Source organism: Sus scrofa, chromosome 13 (genome assembly GCF_054392235.1).
Source record: "Sus scrofa isolate SSC_HxYL_T2T_F1_AM1 chromosome 13, Sscrofa_HxYL_maternal_Yorkshire_Landrace_v2.0, whole genome shotgun sequence".
Taxonomy (NCBI): domain Eukaryota; kingdom Metazoa; phylum Chordata; class Mammalia; order Artiodactyla; family Suidae; genus Sus; species Sus scrofa.
The window spans coordinates 111,733,421-111,752,468 of record NC_139395.1 but is presented as its reverse complement, the minus strand read 5'-3'; the positions used below and the strand labels follow the sequence as shown (position 1 = coordinate 111,752,468).

Sequence of the window (19,048 nt, the reverse complement as noted above, 5' to 3'; positions counted from 1 at the left end):
AATCCAACTAGGACCCATGAGATTGCAGGTTCAAACCCTGGCCTTGCTTAGTGGGTTAAGGATCCAGCATTGCTGTCATCTATGGTGTAGGTCACAGACATGGCTCGTATCTGATCTTGCTGTGGCTGTGGCTGTGGCCAGCAGTTGTAGCTCTGATTCAACCCCTAGCCTGGGAACCTCCATATACCACAGGTTCTGCCCTAAAAAAAGAAAAAAGAAAAGAAAAGAAAGAGTCTTGGAGTTGCCTGGTGGCTCAGCGGGTTAAGGATCCAACATTGTCACTGTTGCGGCTCAGGTCACTACTGTGGCCTGGGCTTGATCCCTGGCCCGGGAACTTCTGCATACTGTGGGTGCAGCCAAAAAAAAAGTCTTAAAAATGAATTGTATTGAAGTTCCCACTGTGGCTCAGCAGGTTAAGGATCTGACATTGCAGCTGTGTCATAGGTGGCAGCTGTGGTTCAGATTCAATCCCCAGCCCAGAAACTTCCATATGCCATGGTGCAGCCAAAAATAAATAAGAAGAGCTTTCAAAGTCTGTTACAGCATTTTATTTTATTTTAGTCTTTTTGGGGCCACATATGGAGGTTCCCAGGCTAGGGGTTGAATTGGGAGCTGTAGCCACCAGCCTACACCACAGCCACAGCAACCCCAGATCCAAGCTGCATGTGCGAACTACACCACAGCTCACGACAATGCCAGATCCTTAACCCACTGAGCGAGGGCAGGGATCAAACCTGCAACCTCATGGTTCCTAGTCAGATTTGTTTCCACTATGCCACTATGGGAACTCCTGTTATAATCCCTCCTGAATATTGGAGAGGGAAACTTCCCTGGAAGCAGCTTAGTCAGACAGGTGAAGGTAACGTGCAACGAGGTCAAGTATTTCAGCTAGCACCAGAATTACACTCTCTTGGAGCTCTGTTTCTCAATCCTGGCTGAACATTCCAATAACCACTGGCTGGGTCAACCCCAGATCCATTACATCAACCCCTACAATTCAGGCTCAAGCATAATCAGTATGTTTTAAAAACTTCTCTGGGGGTTCCCATCATGGCTCAAAAGAAGGGAATCCGACTAGTATCCATGAGGATGCGGGTTTGATCCCTGGCTTCAATTAGTGGGTCAGGGATCTGGTGTTGCTGTGAGCTGTGGGATAGGCTGCACATGCGGCTCAGACCTGGCATTGCTGTGGCTATGGTGTAGATCCAATTCCGTCTCTAGCCTGGGAACTTACATATACCTCGGGTGCAGCCCTAAACTCCTCTGAAGATACTTATGTGCAGCTAGGGTTCAGAAATACTGATGTAAATCTTTACAAAGTAAGGTGGATTGAATTCTTTTTTTAAAATGAGTTTTTGAATATGTTTTGCTTTAGAGACATCACTAACAAATATTGCAGTGTACTCAAATTCCTTTTGCTCTATGGATCCAAGTTTTAATTCATTTCTCATAATTAAACCTTAAAATTGAACTATGTGATAGAAAGATGATGGGGCTTCTCATTCCTGGACAATGTCTCCAAGGTCTAGACACAGAAGGAGTAAACAAAGATCTACTCTCTTTTAACTGAATTTACCTTGTGTTAATTTTTTCTGTACAGCAAAATGATTCAGTTTACAGAATCTTTTTTTTTTTTTAAACAAGATCTACTCTTTTTTCCTCCCACTCTAGCCTGTGGTAGTTTGGATCAGTATCATTGTTTTTATTTCAAATTTGAGGAAATTTGGAGAATTGCTAATATCAGAGAGGGAAAAATACATATAAAGAGATTGATTTCTCCCATACTACCTAATTGCAGTAACCTCCATGAATACATAGACTGCCGGGCATAATCAAATTACCTCTGTAAAGTCTCGACCTAAAACTATTTTTGGAAATTAGGGATTTTCCAGATTAGTGAAAGCTGTGGCTTGTCACTAGCTCAGGCCCGAGTTTCGCAAGCGAAGCTGCTAAAGCAGTCTCTCTCCCAGTCAATACGAATCCCTCGCCATACTTAGATACCTCTGGGAACCACATGCTCATCTGACAGCTTTTTTTTTTTTTTTTTTTTTTTTGAACCGATGTAGTTCACAAGCCTGTTTCCCAAAAATACTGTAAAGCAGCCCTTTCCAGATTCCTTGTGGGTCACTTTAAATTACAAGTTCGTCCATACAGGACATCAGAGTAACCATTTCCACCAGCCAATGCCGGCGAAGGTCGTTCGTCCTGATGCTTCCCTTTCTACTCGCTGAACCCGAGTCATCCAAACGCGAAAAGTTAGATGAGGTAGAGACGGGAGCAAAGAGATCCACGTTCTAGACAAATTATCAAATTAGCGCCAGGGTTATTATAGTAGTAAACCTTGAGAACTCTAACTTGGCTATCTCGTAAAGCCCCCTTATTATTCTTGTGGTTAAAATACTACAAACAGGCGGTTTAGACCTGGTTTATCCAAATTGACAGTTCCCTCGACCACTCTGGGGTCTCAGCGGAGAAGTCACCCTAGACTCCCTCCCGGTGGGGGCCACTCTGGGCGGACAGAGGAGCCGCGGGAGGACACCTGGCCTGAAGGGACTAGTTGGCGCGCACTGGATGGGCGTGGTGACGTCAGGGCGGAGGCGCACGCTGCGTGAAGCGTCTCAGAACCCGGCGGTCACGGGAATATCCGTCGCGCCGAGAACGCTGGTTAGTCTCACTCCGGTTCCGGCTGCGTTGGGCGTGCGTGCAGCTCGCTGAGACTATGGCGTCCGGGCCTCACCCGACCGCGACTGCTGCCGCCGCCGCTTCGTCGGCCGTCCCGAGCGCGGGCGGCTCCAGCTCCGGAACGACGACTACGACGACGACCACGACGGGAGGAATCCTGATCGGCGACCGCCTCTATTCGGAAGTTTCGCTCACTATCGACCACTCGCTGATTCCGGAGGAACGGCTCTCTCCCACCCCGTCCATGCAGGACGGGCTCGATCTGCCCAGCGAGACGGACTTACGCATTCTGGGCTGCGAGCTCATCCAGGCCGCCGGCATTCTCCTCCGGCTGCCGCAGGTCAGTGCTGCGGCCCCGGGCCGACCGGGCGCGCCTTTTCTCCGCGGCGTTCCCGCCGCTGAGTTCCGGCACCACCGGGCCCCGGCAGGGTGGGGATGTCCCCTTGGGACGCTCCTGTCCGAGCCCGGGAGTACAGCGGGCGGGAGGGCGTTGGGCGACGGAAGGACCGGGCCCGGAACTGTTCGCGGCAGGGAGGGGGAGGGGGAGCGAGTGGCGGCACAAAATGGCGGCGGCGCCGGCTGGTGCGGGCCCGTCTGACCCCTGCGCTTCCGTTCTCCTTTCTTGTCTGCAGGTGGCGATGGCAACGGGGCAGGTGTTGTTTCATCGTTTTTTCTACTCCAAATCTTTCGTCAAACACAGTTTCGAGGTAAGCGGAGCGGGGGCGGGTGAAAGGGGATTTCTTCATCCGGAAATGGGAAGGAGGGAGGGGGTAGGGTCATCAGCCAGCTTTTCCAGAAAGGGAGTGGTTAGTTTAGGCCTTTGTACCTAGCTTTCCCTCACTGGGAAGTGGGGACTTTTGGAATGTGTTGTAGAAGTAAAAGATGGATCTTGAGCCCTGGTGCCCTACACTATGAAGGATTAGAATTTTCAACCAAATGCAATATTCCTTTGAGATTGACTTTGGTTCTGGATTCAGAATTAAGAGACATTAAGCAGTGAAAAGAAACCATCATATTAACATAGTTGGTAAGCCTACGGCCTAGAAATGTCAGTTGTGGTTTTACTTCATCAAAGGGTGTACCAGTTTTGTCCAGAAGTTTCTTCATCAGAATAAGTTACTTAGATTTTGAGAGTGGCACTTTTTTTCTAACTTTATAGTTCTGTAATCTAACAATTTTTTATTGGGTGATTCTTTCAGATTGTTGCTATGGCTTGTATAAATCTTGCATCAAAAATCGAAGAAGCGCCTAGAAGAATAAGAGATGTGATTAATGTATTTCACCACCTACGCCAGTTAAGAGGAAAAAGGTAAGATTGGCATTATTGAACACAGCATCTCATGATACTACTGTTCCAATCATCAGATCAAAACATTCTTTCTTCTCAAGTTAAAATTGATGCAGAGGAAACCTGACTTTAATTTAGGCGTTAAAATTCATGTAGGAACACCTCGATACTTAAATTTATTTGAAACACCAAAATTAACCAGTTATCTAAAGTTTGTAGAGGCAGTTGCGTTTATGGACAATCCTAACAGTGCTGTGAAGCCAGTCCTGTGGTTTAAGATTAAACAAGAAAGGGAGTACGTTTGGCTCAAGTGTGAGTGTATTCTGTAAGTTATTTTTCCCCTATCCTCTGTGGAAGACTGAAGACTGGGAGTTTGTGAACATGGCAGTTCAGGTTAATGTTGTGGCAAAGGTTTGTGTAGATTGCTTTTTCCACTTGAAGTCCCAGATAATTTTATCAGTTGAGGTTGGCTTTTGTTGCAATACCTCTCAATATTGAACTATGATATATCCTGTAATACCAGATCTGAAAGGACTGCATGATGATAAATACAAAGTTTGGAGTTTGGAATCAGAGATTAAATAGGTATTTTGTTTTGGTCAGATACAGTCTTAGTTGTTTAGAAAAATAACTGGTTGAGTTGCATTTAGATAAAGCCCATTTGTCTAACCTTGTAAGAAATTAGAGACCAAAGTAGTGTTGTCTAGGTTTTGTGGGTATCTGCTAACACTTTATGTGGACTTATGAATTCTTGTGAGGCAGTATGAAAAAGTTGTAGTGTTTTCTGCACTTATAGATGACTTATATAGAACATGTTGTGGAAGGGTATACTTGATTATATAGATTAGTTATTATGCTCACTTCTTAAGGAATTGTGTTACTGGGTAAACTTGTTTTGAGCTTGAAAGGAAGTTAGTTGTAAAAGGATTTTAAGTTGTTTTGGGTTTCGTGTTGGTTAGTACCAAATTAATATCCTGTGTCATTGGTCCTTATTTGCTGAGTGTAGGTTTGCAGCATGGAACTATTCAGAGACAAACAAGTAGTAACCTTAAAATGATTAGCCTATTTAGAGTCTGAAACATTGCTGCCCTAATAATCTTCACAGCATTTTTCGTTTGTCTTACATTCTTTGTTTCACCATCTTTTCTCATTCGTGGTAACCATATCCGGGGTAGACTAGTATTTTATTTCACTTAAAAATACCTTTTAGCTTCTTGGTGAGGAATCAGTCCCTGAAAACTGCAAGGTTTTCAAATTGGTGTCTAGTATGGTCTGAGCTAAGATTTATATTTTGATCTAGCTAATTCTTCAGGGTGTTAAAAACAAAAAGACACTAATAAAAAGGTTCTTTATCTTAGTCAAAGGATTCCGTGTTCATTTACAGGAAATAGTTTTCTGTTAGTGTTCTTTGAACCATTCAGCTAACTAGTATCATTTATGATTATCTACTTTGAAATTTTTCTTTTGAGTATTCATCCTTGAGGTCAGAGTAGGTCTTCTTAACTATAAAATCTTTGGAATTTAAAACATCTCACCTGATTTGACTGTTGTGTGTCTGATGTAACAGTATGGGTTTTTTTTGCTTTTGGGGGGTCAGTAATACAGACAAATTGTTTTTTGTCTCAGTCTTAGCAATCAGGTTATAGCATGACATTTAAAAGGAGTTATTTGCATGGAAGCCTTTTTTAAAGCAGGATGTAAAAGTGTTTCTATGCATATTACAAGTTTACTCAGACAGGTAGCTTGTATATGTTATTAACTTCAACTCTTTTTTCCCTTGCAACCGACTATACAGCGACCAGCTACATTTACCAAAGCCTGGGTGATGTGGAGTGGTACATAGCGATGAAGCTGTCGTCATGGCAACAGTGAGTGAAGTATCGAAAATCCCCAAGGAGAAGCCAGTGCTCTGAGAATAGGTCACTGGAATCGGGGACTAACAGGTTGGCCACTGGTGAACCATTTAGAAAAACTCCTGTTTCTTGTTATAAGCGTTTGTCTTTGCTGTCCAAGTTATCAGAACTATATATAGCTTAGTAATTTTTTGCGTAGATTAATGTCGTTAGAAAGTACTATCAATATCACATTTTAGGTAAAGTTTATCAGTTTATTTTAATGGTGCTATAATTTTAATTTAGTTTATGAACAGCTGTACATTGTAGTGTGACCTTAGTAATAACAGGATCATTTTTGTAGCCTTTAGGTCAGAGTTTTTCGGTCCTGGCTACACATTAGAATCACCAGAGTAGCTTTTGAAATAATGAATGCCCAGGCCCTGTGCTACATTATATGATTTATTTTTCTCTTTCAATTTTTTGTAGTCTGATAATGGTTTTTAAGCTCAGAATAAATGGCTGAGTTTAAAAGAAAGATTGTTTTTTTGTTTCAGTGTTTCCAGCTATAATTTGCTTTTGAGATACAGCATATTCACAGCAAAGAAAGGGTTTTCTGTAGTTTCAAGGTGCTTAACTTCAAACTGCAAGATTTATCTAAAGGAAGACATTCAGAGTGGTGTGACCCACTTATTGGTGAATACGGTGTGTTTTATAACATGCGTGTAGATTATAGATAAGAGTTATAAGTGTTTTAAGTGAATGAATGTTCCTTTCAAGTAGGGATTACAAATTTCTGTATGTTAAAGCAGCAGTCAGCCTTTTTTGTAAATTACTGATCTCCTTTTAGTATAGTTTCTTAAGAAACTTGTTGCAGGTTTTCTCTGTCCCTTGTACCATGTGAGTGAGACAAACTGTGTATGAGTCTTCTCATCCTAAATTTGTGATTGTGGTTGTATTTCAGGTAGATCATGCTAAAGGAAAAATAGCTATGCTGAGAGACCAGATAATAAACTTCAAATAACCAAACCCCAAAATTTTACATTTTATATTAAGACTAAAATTTAGAAAATTATTCTTTTTGTAGAAATTAATCTGAAAAATCTGACAAACTTAAAAGTTAGAGGAGGTAGAGTTTAGGTTTGGGTGTTTTTTATAATGAAATTTTTTTTTTTCTGGACAGATAAAGGTTTCTTTAGAAAAGATTAAAAAGTATCACTTCTTCAAACTTATTAAACACTAGGGAAGTTTACCTAGTGGGAGAAGAAATTCTGGCAAGCCTTAATCTAATGTGATGTACTTGTTGCCAGGAAGATACTAATTGGTGATACTTTGTCAATATAAAGAAGTCACTAGCTTAGGCAGTTTGAACCTTTTCTTACTGCTGTTAATGTGGAGACACATTTTCTATTTCAGATACAAAATAACTTTTGCAAGGTGATGTAAATTATATGTTCACTGAGCCTTTCATTTGTGAGGTAAAACCAGTAATGAACAAAATGAAGGTATCAAATTGTATATCTACAGAGTTACTTTTGAAAACTGCAGGTAATAGAAAGCCTAAACAATAAGTTGAATATGTAGTTGAGTTACAGTAAATAATGGGTTTAGTTTTCTTAATCGATTTTCATGTTGGGATTTTGACACATGGAAATGGTAAAGTAAGATTGCGGCAGAATAGATGGAAAATAATTTTTTGCTTAAGCAGAATTAATGATTAACAGATAATAGACGTAATTCAAACATATTTAGTTGGTTGATTGCTAGAAAATGAATTTTAAGGGAATTTGAAATCAGCTCTTAAAGCAAGTTTAGTTAGCAAGTATAATGAATTTGTTCAATGTGAGTGGGGGAAAATGAGACAAACAAAACTGTATTTATAATTAAGTATTCTAATCCTGCAGTTTACTTTCTGAGGTTGAAGGGGTTTGAGTTTAGGTGGAGTACAGTTAAAACAGAGGCATTCTATCTCCTAGTGAATTCCCAATGAAAGGGCCATCCGATAACTGGTTCATCAGTTAAAAAGAGTTTGAAGTAGGAGTTCTGTTGCAGCATTCCTGGTTGCTGCTGTGGTGTGGGTTTGATCCCTGGTCTGGGAATTTTAACATGCCCTGGGCATAGCTCTCCCAAAAAAGGCTGAAGTAAATTTGACTTCTTTCCAGTTATAATAACTGAAAGATCATAAACCTTAAGATCTCCAGAATATGTTTTAATACATACATTAATAGCTCTCATTTCAGTTTTTTTTAAAGAATAATGAACTTTTAGCCTATTTATCCTGATAAAATATATATTTTTGTGTTAGAAATTAGTTCTCTCCTCAATTAGTGGCCTCATTTTTTTAACACCTTTCATAGCTGTAAGAACTGAGCGAAGGCCATTTTCAGAATTGTTAGTAAGCTATTTCCATCTTGTCAGCTTTGCCAACCTTTGTCTTATATCCAACTTGATAAAAATCATGTGTAGACTAAATAATTTGAGATAGTCTAGCAAGCCTTCTGGTTTTTATAATTTTAAATGGGAGAAAGAAAGGAAAATAAATATGATAGCTGATTTTTACTTTGGTAGCAGATCACCATAGAGTAATGTGGCCTATTTTAGATTCTTTACTAACCGTCAACTGGATATGTAGGTTTTTGGTGAATATTTAAGCTTACATTTTTTCTGGATTTGGTGTGCATGGTAAAGTGAGTTTTAAGTTGGAGCAATATTCAGAATAATGATCTTTTAAAAGTAGATGTTGTAGTCTGCCCAGAGCAAAACTCTTGAATTTTCTGGCTGAAAATGAATTGAGTATGGGGGATATATGTAAGTGTTCTACCCATATGCATACCATACAATCAGCATCCTATTAAAAACTAATTTTTTTTAGATTTAAGACTATCAAACAGAGGATGTTGGGACATTTTGAAGGCTTTTAAAAGGTGAAAATCCGAGTCCTGATGAATTACTCATTGAGAAACCAGTTTTGAATTTTAAGAGTTAGATAGTCTTTTAATTGAAAATGTTATATTCAAAGCATTGAAGCACCAATGTATATAGATAACCTTCTGCATCATAACTTTTGAAGCTGTCAAAATTTAGTCTGGGAAGGAGACATTGAGTGCTCTTCTAGTCCCCTCGTTATGGTTGGGTTTCCCCTCCCTCTGCATTATATGCTAGGAATACTGCCTACTGACTACAACTCTGACAGAGTTTTAGTCTGGTTTTTACTGATCACTTTGAATTTTGAATCTGATTTTTAAAACATTTCTTTGGTAATTGAGCTGAATCTTTAGTTTCCAGATTATTATTTTAACAGAGATAGTGTCTTAGATCAATATGTTTAAACCCATTCAGGGGAATTTGGATGAGCTACCTACCCTTTTTTCCCCGATTTTAATTTTGGCCATAAACCAGCCAAGAGTTGATACTGTATATAAAATGAGTATAATCACTATAATTGTAAGTGTCTTTATAATAAATATTTTCAAGATGTGTTGTCATTGGAGCCTTTGGAGACTGAAGAGGTTTGTGAAAATCAAGCTATTTACCACATATATATATATATATATATGTATACACATATATATTTACCCAAAATATCTAGGTGGTAAATACCAACAAGGATAAATCTTTAAGATCATTAGAGCTGAGTTAGTTTCTATAGGAACTTAGTCCAGAAGGTGTATATTTAATTAGCATAACTTGGACAGCACAAGATTAATGCTTTTAACTTGTTTGCAGGAGTTTAAAAAGCTGGTTTCTGTTGCCAATAGTTGGTTGGAAGGGAAAATGGAGATGCCACAAATAAAATTTTTTGGATGTGCAAAACAGTTTTGATTTTATTTCTTACAAACTGTAGGACTCCAAGCCCCCTGATCCTTGATCAGAACTACATTAACACCAAAAATCAAGTTATCAAAGCAGAGAGGAGAGTGTTAAAGGAGTTGGGATTTTGTGTTCATGTCAAGCATCCCCATAAGGTGAGTTGTAGAATACAGAAATACATTTGTAAGTATTAGGGTATTTCTTAAAATTTTATGTGAATTTATATTTGAGAGTTAATGCATGGTTTTAAAAGCAGCTTTTTGGATATTGAGATTTATCAGTAAAATGGGAGTCAAAAAGACATGTTCAGATTTTTACTGTATTGTGTGGATATAGATTAAATTCTTTTTGTTTCTGAGGTCATGTAGTTTCCTCACCTAGAAGATGGAGATTTTTAAATATTAGGCAGGAAATGAACGATGCCTGTATCTGTGGAAGTACCTGGCAGCATGCTGCCCTGTTGCATAGTGAAATGCTCAGAGTGGTGGCTGCTCACTTGCATTACTGAATGTTCGCAGGTTCTCCAGTGCCTCTTAACTTAATATGCTCAACATAAGGCATAGCACAATGGACAGGTGCTCTGAGGGCAGGACCATCTGCACATAGAAACTAGTTTCTATCATTAGCAGATACATCTGTTCCTCAGATTCCACATCTATGAAGTTGTAAAATGGGAGTAATGATAATACAGGTGCAGAAAGATCTGAACTGAGTGAGATAAACTCATCTATGTGAGCTTTTTTTTCACACCTTAGTGTGGTAAGCTTCACTGTAGAAATTTTAGTATTTGATTACTTAATATCCACTCTGAGTTGTACCTAATAGGTATCTATCATATCCATTGTAGCTTTAAAAACATAATAGTGTCCAGAGCTTTCGTACCTTGGGAAATTAAATGAAATCATCTAACAGTTCCTGTCTGTCACATAGTAACATATTCATGAAGAGTAATACTGTTTTCAATTGATTTGATTAACTTCCATGTTTTCTGCACAATTTTGGAACATAAGTCTCTATGAAATGCTGTAGCATGATAACCTACGTTGATTCTCAGGTACATTTTAGATTTTAGGTTGGTTTGTATTATTTGTGTAGTTTATGGAAGAATTAAAACTTCGACCTAACATTTTCAGTTACTTATGTTCATTGGATTCTATACTCTTAATTAAAAGAAACACCAGTGTGCTAAATTGTGTTTTTTTTCCCTTGTCCTTCAGATCATTGTTATGTATTTACAAGTCTTAGAATGTGAACGTAATCAAACCCTGGTTCAGACTGCCTGGTAAGTTGCTTTTTTACATTTCTTTCCTAGCCAGGAAAACAGAAGCAGAAATAAAGTAAGTTTCATTTTCCCTTTCCAAAATAATGAGATGAGTTTGGTGGTTTTTGTTTTTTTTGTTTTTTATTCAAAAGGTAAAAATGCTTATTTCTGCTTCCTGTTTTCTTGGCTTGACTAATTACTTTTAATGGAGAACTCAATTTAACTTTGTTCTTTTTTCTACTCTTTAATTAAAGGGTAGTCCATGATGGTAAGTCATAGAACTCTGCCCTCTGCACTTCAGCCCATGACCTCAGGATGGCCTGATTGGCTGCCCTGCTCTCCAGCCAATCCAGTGCAAGCTCTCATCCGAGATTCACTGAAGTGGTCCATATCCATCTGGCAGCATCTTCTAGTTCTGTCGGGGTGTCAAAAGGATTTGTATATTTGCTTCTAGAAGTAACTATTCAACATGCCTGTGTATTTAATGTATACCTGTAACTATCAAAATGAATAGTTCATTTTTGATAGATGTGTTATCCAGCCATTATGCATTAAATGATTTTTGTTAGGAATTTGACTAGATTTGTTTTTAGTGTATGTATAGCATGAATTCTACCAAAGGAAACAGCAGCTTAAAATGGGCACCATTCCCATACTTGAATTTATAGCTGCTTGGCTATTGGAGACAATAATAGTAGCATTAAGAAGTACTTCACTTTTAAGAGATGTTAATATTAACACAAGCACTTTAGAACTTAGTCTTTTGAGATACAGATGTGTGATTTGGGAGTTCTGACGTATTTAAAAGTAAAATAAGGAGTTTGTGGTTCAACCGCAACTAGTATCTTAAGACTGTTGATGATGTGCAGTACTTTAAGTGATGTAATGCTTATATTCTGTCATGCTTTTTTTGGGGCTCAATAAATATTAGTAATGTTAGAAAAGTCTCATTACTTTTATAAAATGCATGACTTTTTAATACATGTTTTATAAGACAGATTTTTTAGCAGTTTTCATGGGTAAGGACTTTTAAGAAATAGTCTTTAATTTTAGTTTAACCTTTTAAACAATTTGTAAAATTTATTCAATACTTCAGAAATATTGTGGGGAGGGTTCACTAATATGAAAGTCCAGTAATTTATTAACTGAAATAGTTACTGCTTTTATTTATACTTAGTCACAAAAAGGTATGTAAGCAAGGCTGTTGTATATATCTGTTGCTCTTCATTTCTCAACCTAGGTTTAGTATTCTTAATTTCATGAGTGCCCTTTTTTATCCCTCACAGTATTGAGTTTTTGAAACTTGATTGAAATTGCTTTTCACTGTGGATAAAGGAGAGACGGTCAGTAATTAATGGCTTGAAGTATTGTTGGAGTGGTTTATCATTTCTGAAACGAGTCATTCAGAGCATTGCTTTTTATAGACATGTTTTTAAAGAAACTTTATGTACATTTTATTTGGAATAATGAGTTATTTTAAAGGACTTTGGTTATATGGAAAGGTAAAGGATGGTTCTGCTGTTAAATTCTTACCTCTTACTCATTTTTGAGTTAAGAATTGTTATATGTTAGAATGTGAAGTACTTATGAGAAGAAAAAAGAATAAAGTAGATTGAGTCTCCAATTTTATGTAAGCTTCAGAACTGGTTTGTTTACATACAAAGCTTATGGTTGAAATATTTTTCAGGAATTATATGAATGACAGTCTTCGAACCAATGTATTTGTTCGATTTCAACCAGAGACTATAGCGTGTGCGTGCATCTACCTTGCAGCTAGAGCTCTTCAGGTAGGTATACATACATAGCCTGGTTTATGTATATCCTATAGTCCTTTAGAATAAGTCACAAGAATTTTCAGTTCTAATAAAAACTGAATATTTCATCTAAACTGTTCTATATTTTTATGCTTAGATTCCATTGCCAACTCGTCCCCATTGGTTTCTTCTCTTTGGTACAACAGAAGAGGAGATCCAGGAAATCTGCATAGAAACACTTAGGCTTTACACCAGAAAAAAGGTAATTCTGTTTACTTGTGTTCATGTTTAATATTTTGTCAGTACTAAAAATCTAAACTAAGAGAAGTACTAACTTCACTTTCCTCCAACAGCCAAATTATGAATTGCTGGAGAAAGAAGTAGAGAAAAGAAAAGTAGCCTTACAAGAAGCCAAATTAAAAGCAAAGGGATTGAATCCTGATGGAACTCCAGCCCTTTCAACTCTCGGTGGATTTTCTCCAGCCTCTAAACCATGTAAGATTAATTCAGGATTGAAATGATTTGGGCACTGAAAGTGTGTGGTTATAGAAAGCTTTAATATTTAACAGTTGCAGAGAAACAATATTAAGAAAGTTGTTACTGTTTTCTCTTGAGAGTCAACTAAGGACTGATACTTGAAAGCATGGTACTTAGAGTTACATTTAGAAACAAATTTGTCAGCTCTGTAAAATCCAGTAATTAACATGTCTTACTATGTTTTTTTTTTTGAAAAGCATCACCCAGAGAAGTAAAAACTGAAGAGAAGTCTCCGATCTCCGTTAATGTGAAGACAGTAAAAAAAGAACCTGAGGATAGACAACAGGCTTCCAAAAGCCCTTATAATGGGTAAGTATACTTGAGTTAAAAAACTGGCCTGAGGAATCTTACATGTTTGATAATTTTTCTTTTTGTCTGATTTCTGAGGGTAGGACTTTCAGTGGAGCAAAGTTCTAAGGAATGGGCATCCTTGTCTTCTTCCAGGTATTTTAGCAAGTAGAGCTTTCAGCTTCTCACCATTTCCTGTGGGTTTATCATAAATAGCTTTTATTATGTTGAGATATGTTCCCTTTTTACCCACTGGTAAGAGTTTTTATCATTAACTGATGTCTGATTTTACCAAATGCTTTTTCTGCATCTATTGAGATGATTATGTGGTTTCCATCTTTTTGTTGTTGTTGTTACGGCATATCGCATTGATTTGCCTATGCTGGACCATCATTATGACCCTGGGATGAACAGAGCTTGGTCATGGTATATGATCTTTTTCATCTGTTGCTTAGATCTGGTTTGTTAATATTTTGTTGAAAATTCTTACACCTATATTAATCAAAGATTCTGTCCTACAATTTTTATTAATTTACTTACTTATTGTCTTTTAGGGCTGCATCTGCGGCACATGGAGGTTCCCAGGCTAGGGGTTGAATTGGAGCTGTAGCTGCCAGCCTACGCTACAGCCATAGCAACTTGGGATTTGAAATTTTCTTTTTTGATAATGTCTTTGGTTTTGATATCAGGGTGACAAAGGCGTCTTCGTCAGTCTTTTGGAAGCCTTTGAGAAGTGTTGGTATAAATTCTTCCTTGTTTGTTTGGTAGAATTCACCTATCTGGCCCTGAACTTGTGTGTGTAGGGAGAGGTTTTTTATTTTGTTAGGCTGTTCCTGTGGCTTGCTGAAGTTTCTGGGCCAGGGATCAAATCCATACCACAGCTGTAACCAGAGCCATAGCAGTGACAGTACCAGATCCTTAACCTGCTGAGCCATGAGGGAACACATAAGGAGTTTCTCAGTCATAGATTATATTTCACCTCAAGTGATACATTTATGTGCTTTTTCTTGATTCAGTTTTGGTGGGCTGTATGTTCCTAGAAAGTGGTCCATTTCTTCTAGGTTCTTGAAATTTGTTGCGATGTAATTGTTTATATAATTTGCTTATTTATTTTTTATTTCTGTAGTATCAGTTGTACTTTCTCTTTCATTTTTTATTTGGGTATTTTCTTTTGGTGAGCCTGCAGGAGGCTTGTAAGTTTTGTTTCAAAGGATCAGCTCTTGATTTTGTCGAATTTTTAAATTTTTCTTAGAATCTATTTATGACCTTTGGGGGATGTAGGGGACATGGCCCAGGGCATGTGCAAGTTACTGGGCCAGGGATTGAACCCATGATACACTAGCAACACGGGACCACTGCAATGGCAACAGCAGATATTTAACCTGCTATGCCACCAGGGAATCTTCCTCACTGCTCCTAGTTATCTTCTTCCTTCTCCTGACTCTAGGTGTTGTTTTTTATTCTTTTCCTAATTCTTTTAGGAGGTAGGTTAGGTTGTCTGAGATTTTTGTTTCTGTGCCTATGTTGCTATGAACTGCTTTTGCTGCATCCTGTAGATTTCGTATGGTTGTGCTTTCATTGTCAATTTCCTCAAGATATTTTAAAATTCTGTGATTTCATTGATCTTTTGGATTTAAGTAGCATGTTTTTTCAGTCCCCATGCATTTTTTTTCTCTTTTTTTTTTGGTTGATTTCTGTTTTCATGCTGTTGTGGTCAGAAACGATGCTGGAAGTAATCTCTATACACTTAAATTTGTTCAGGCTTCGTTTGTGCCTTAGTATGTGGTGAATTCTAGAGAATGTTCCGTGTGCACTTGTAAAGACTATGTATTCTTTTTTGGGGGGGGGATGTAATGGCCTGAAAATATCAATTAAATCTGTTTTATTCTATTATATAGGATCTCTTTTGCTTTATTTTCTGTCTCCAAGATCTATCCATTGTTGTGAATGGGATATTAAAGTGTCCTCTTACTGTATTCCCATCAATTTCTCCCTTTATGTCTGTTAGTATTTACTATATATTTGGATGCTCATATATTGGGTGCATATATGTTCCCATCCAGTATTCTCTCCTTGTATATTTGATCCTTTCATCATTATAGTGTCCTTTATAGTTTTTGTTTTAAAGTCTGTTTTGTCTGAGTATTGAAAGCCCCATTTTCTTGCTATTTCCCTTTGTATCAAATACCTTTTTCCATCCCCTCACTTTGTCTGTGTGTCTTTTGCCCTAAAGTGGGTCTCTTGTAGGCAACATATTGTAGACTTTTGGTTTTTTTTAATCCAGTCTGCTAGGGTGTTTCTTTTTGTTTGGAACATTTAGTCCATTGAAATTTAAGGTAATTACTGATAATCTGTTTATTGCCATTTTAAACCTTGTTTTCCCATTGATTTTGATTTTATATTTTTCCCTTTTGTGGTTCAATGATTTTCTTTTATATTACGCTTATGTTCTCTTTTATGTCTTCATTCTTTTTGCTGTTGATGTGGTTATTTTCACAGAAGTTTTTTGATTTTCTTTTTAATCTGTGTACTATTTAAGTGATTTACTTTCCAGCTGTGATTTTTATCTTTGCTATAAATTCTTAAAGGACCTTTTAGTACTTCCTTTAGGATATGTTTAGTGTTGATGTATTCTTTTAGGTTTTCCTTGTCCAAGAAATTCTTTCTCTCTCCTATTCTAAATCATAATCTTGCTAGGTATTGTAGATTGCAGATTTTTCTTTCAGGACTTATATTTTGCCAGTCCCTTCTGACCTGTAATGTTTCTGTAGAGAAATCAGGTGATAGCTTTGTGGCGGCTCCCTTGTAATTGACTTTTTTTTTTTTTTTTTTTTTGTCTTTTGTTGTTGTTGTTATTGTTGTTGTTGTTGTTGCTATTTCTTGGGCCGCTCCCGCGGCATATGGAGGTTCCCAGGCTAGGGGTTGAATCGGAGCTGTAGCCACCGGCCTACGCCAGAGCCACAGCAAGGCGGGATCCGAGCCGCGTCTGCAACCTACACCACAGCTCACGGCAACGCCGGATCGTCGACCCACTGAGCAAGGCCAGGGACCGAACCCGCAACCTCATGGTTCCTAGTCGGATTCGTTAACCACTGCGCCACGACGGGAACTCCTGTAATTGACTTTTTTTTCTTGCTTCCTTTAGAGTCCTCTCTTTACCTTTTACTTTGCCTTTTTTTTTTTTTTTTTGCTTTTTAGAGCTGCACATGTGGCATATGGAAATTCCCAGGCTGGGGTAGAATTAGAGCTGTAGCTACTTGCCTACGCCACAGCAGTGGGATCTGAGCTGCATCTGTGACTTATACTGCAGCTCACAGCAACACCAGATCCTTAACCCACTGAGAGAGGCCAGGGATTGAACCCGTGTCCCCATGGATCCTAGTCAGGTTCATTAACCACTGAGCCACAATGGGAAATCCTGACTTTTGCCATTTTTGTCTTGGTGTTGGTTTATCTTGTTTAGAAGTCTCTGCTTCCTATACCTGGATGTTCTCTGGGCCTCTAAAACTCCTTTTTTGTCCCAATTCATCTCCCCACTGATGAAGGGGCTTCCTGGGATACAGGAACCTGTTCTTTTTTTTACCTCCACAGGAGCACAGGTGCTATCCCGCTTGCTTTTTGTGGAGGTCCTTGAGATCTGTGTTCATAAGGTGTTCTTTGAGAATTGTTCCACTTGTAGATGTGTTTTTGGTGTGTTTGTGGGAGGAGGTGAGTTCCAGGTGCTTCTCCATCTTGATTCCCATCTGTGTTTAATGTCTCACACACTAAGTATGTAACTAAAATACTGTTTGGGTCTTGTCTTTGAAGTGTAAGAAAAGACAGCAAGAGAAGTAGAAATAGCCGAAGTGCAAGTCGATCAAGGTCAAGAACACGATCACGTTCTAGATCACACACTCCAAGAAGACAGTAAGTAAATATTCTCTTGGGGAAAGCAGTCTGATTTGGTTTCTAAAGGTTATGGCTTTAAAAAAAAATGCACATGGGCTGTTTCCAAAATTAGGCTAGATTTAGTCTTTTAATATGAATTATGAGAAATGAGTTTAGAAATAAGTTCCTTATGTGGCTTTTTTGGTTTGTGGTGGTGTATGGCATTCAAATCTGTTTTTAACTAGTGTGTTTTTTGGGGTTTTTGTTTTTGTTTTTTGGGTTTTTTTTTTTTTTTTTTTTTTTTTGGAGACGTGTACTGCCTGACCATCCACTTACTGGTAACCAATACTCAGGTCAACCATAGCCAAAGAACCTTCACCATAGCTTGATAATTAGATTGCTAGCTACTTGTGGTTCTTCAGTGGTTCTTTTGAGTATACGGGAGATAATTCAATAAATAGCTGTCTAAGATCTGGTAAAAATTAGTAACTCCTTTCTGCTTGGAATATAGGCATAGTAAATTTAACGTGTTAATAGGCTGGAGGGGGGTTAGGGGTGGGGAAATTTAATAAAAGTCTTTAGTCTGGCCTGTCTTGATACCAGTCAATAGGTTTGTTTTGAACCTGCTGTGAGCATCACCAAAATAATCTGTTCCCAGTAGAAACTGACTCTAAACCTCAAATTTTTATTATCTAAGTTATAATAATAGGCGGAGTCGATCTGGAACATACAGCTCGAGATCAAGAAGCAGGTCCCGCAGTCACAGTGAAAGCCCAAGAAGACATCATAATCATGGTTCTCCACACCTTAAAGCCAAGCATACCAGAGATGATTTAAAAAGTTCAAATAGACATGGTCACAAAAGGAAAAAATCTCGTTCTCGATCTCAGAGCAAGTCTCGGGATCACTCAGATGCTGCCAAGAAACACAGGCATGAAAGGGGACATCATAGGGACAGGCGTGAAAGATCTCGCTCCTTTGAGAGGTCCCATAAAGGCAAGCACCATGGTAGCAGTCGCTCAGGACATGGCAGACACAGGCGCTGACTTTCTTCCTTTGAGCCTGCATCAACTCCTCATTTTGCCTATCTACAGTGTGATGTATGGACTCATAATTGAAACATTAAAAGCAAATTGATTAGGATTTGATTTCTTAAAACCCTCTTAGGTCTCTAGAAATACTGAGGACATTTTCTTTTGAAAAGAACTGTTTTTTTGTTATTTTTTTTTCTTTTTTTTTGCACATTAAAAATGCCCTAGCAGTATCTAATTGAAAAAACCATGGTCAGGTTCAATTGTAATTATTATAGTTGTGTATTGTTTATTGCTATAAGAACTGGAGTGTGAATTCTGTAAAAATGTATCTTATTTTTATACACATAAAATTGCAGACACTGTTCTATTTAAGTGGTTATTTGTTTAAATGATGGTGAATACTTTCTTAACACTGGTTTGTCTGCATGTGTAAAGATTTTTACAAGGAAATAAAATACAGATCTTGTTTTTCTAAACTGCTTCAAATACTTATTTAAATAAATTATTAAAGAACAGAATTTTAATAGTAAAATGGCTGTATTGATTTTCTGACAAACTTGTTCTTTACTCCATTATATGAAGTTTGAGATTATTACACTATAATTATTACTTGCATTGGGAGCTATTATAGAAGTTGTCTTTTCTGTTTACATGGAAAAAGCAGATGGGAGTGACCCAACAATGTAATGTTAAAT

The 19,048-nt window shown here is 38.0% G+C and overlaps 2 protein-coding genes across 17 annotated transcripts in view; both read left to right on the top strand.

Annotated features, from left to right (window-relative positions):
* Nucleotides 1-2,715, top strand: part of VEPH1 (ventricular zone expressed PH domain containing 1) — a 364,411-nt gene extending 361,696 nt beyond the window's left edge. For all 11 annotated transcript variants that reach the window (XM_084987457.1, XM_021069710.2, XM_084987461.1 and 8 more), the window contains one exon: nucleotides 2,443-2,715. In XM_084987457.1, coding sequence (XP_084843583.1) covers nucleotides 2,443-2,715 — 273 coding nt within the window. The remainder of the gene's footprint in view (nucleotides 1-2,442) is intronic.
* Nucleotides 2,639-18,829, top strand: CCNL1 (cyclin L1). Of its 6 annotated transcripts, none has more exons than XR_014822592.1 (11): nucleotides 2,639-3,022; nucleotides 3,315-3,389; nucleotides 3,882-3,991; nucleotides 9,647-9,767; nucleotides 10,830-10,894; nucleotides 12,561-12,660; nucleotides 12,785-12,889; nucleotides 12,981-13,122; nucleotides 13,362-14,037; nucleotides 16,367-17,358; nucleotides 18,017-18,829. XR_014822592.1 is itself a non-coding variant. In XM_005669948.4 (11 exons), exons 1-11 carry the CDS (start codon nucleotides 2,720-2,722, stop codon nucleotides 18,363-18,365), a joined length of 1,581 nt encoding a protein of 526 aa, XP_005670005.1. In that variant the 5' UTR covers nucleotides 2,639-2,719; the 3' UTR covers nucleotides 18,366-18,829. The 6 variants fall into 6 exon arrangements, 4 of the variants coding, with proteins under 4 accessions (XP_005670005.1, XP_084843607.1, XP_084843605.1 ...); XM_005669948.4 differs by having other exon boundaries at nucleotides 13,362-13,473; nucleotides 17,260-17,358; XM_084987479.1 differs by lacking the exons at nucleotides 2,639-3,022; nucleotides 3,315-3,389 and adding an exon at nucleotides 5,766-5,838 and having other exon boundaries at nucleotides 13,362-13,473; nucleotides 17,260-17,358.
* The last annotated feature ends 219 nt before the right edge of the window (nucleotides 18,830-19,048 follow it).

Coding starts and splice junctions, on each gene's coding strand:
- CCNL1 (XM_005669948.4), top strand. CDS start 2,720: ATGGCGTCCGGGCCTCACCCGACCGCGACTGCTGCCGCCGCCGCTTCG. Junction 12,890..12,980: donor GGCTTTACACCAGAAAAAAG/GTAATTCTGTTT, acceptor TTCCTCCAACAG/CCAAATTATGAATTGCTGGA. Junction 13,123..13,361: donor TTCTCCAGCCTCTAAACCAT/GTAAGATTAATT, acceptor TTTTTTGAAAAG/CATCACCCAGAGAAGTAAAA.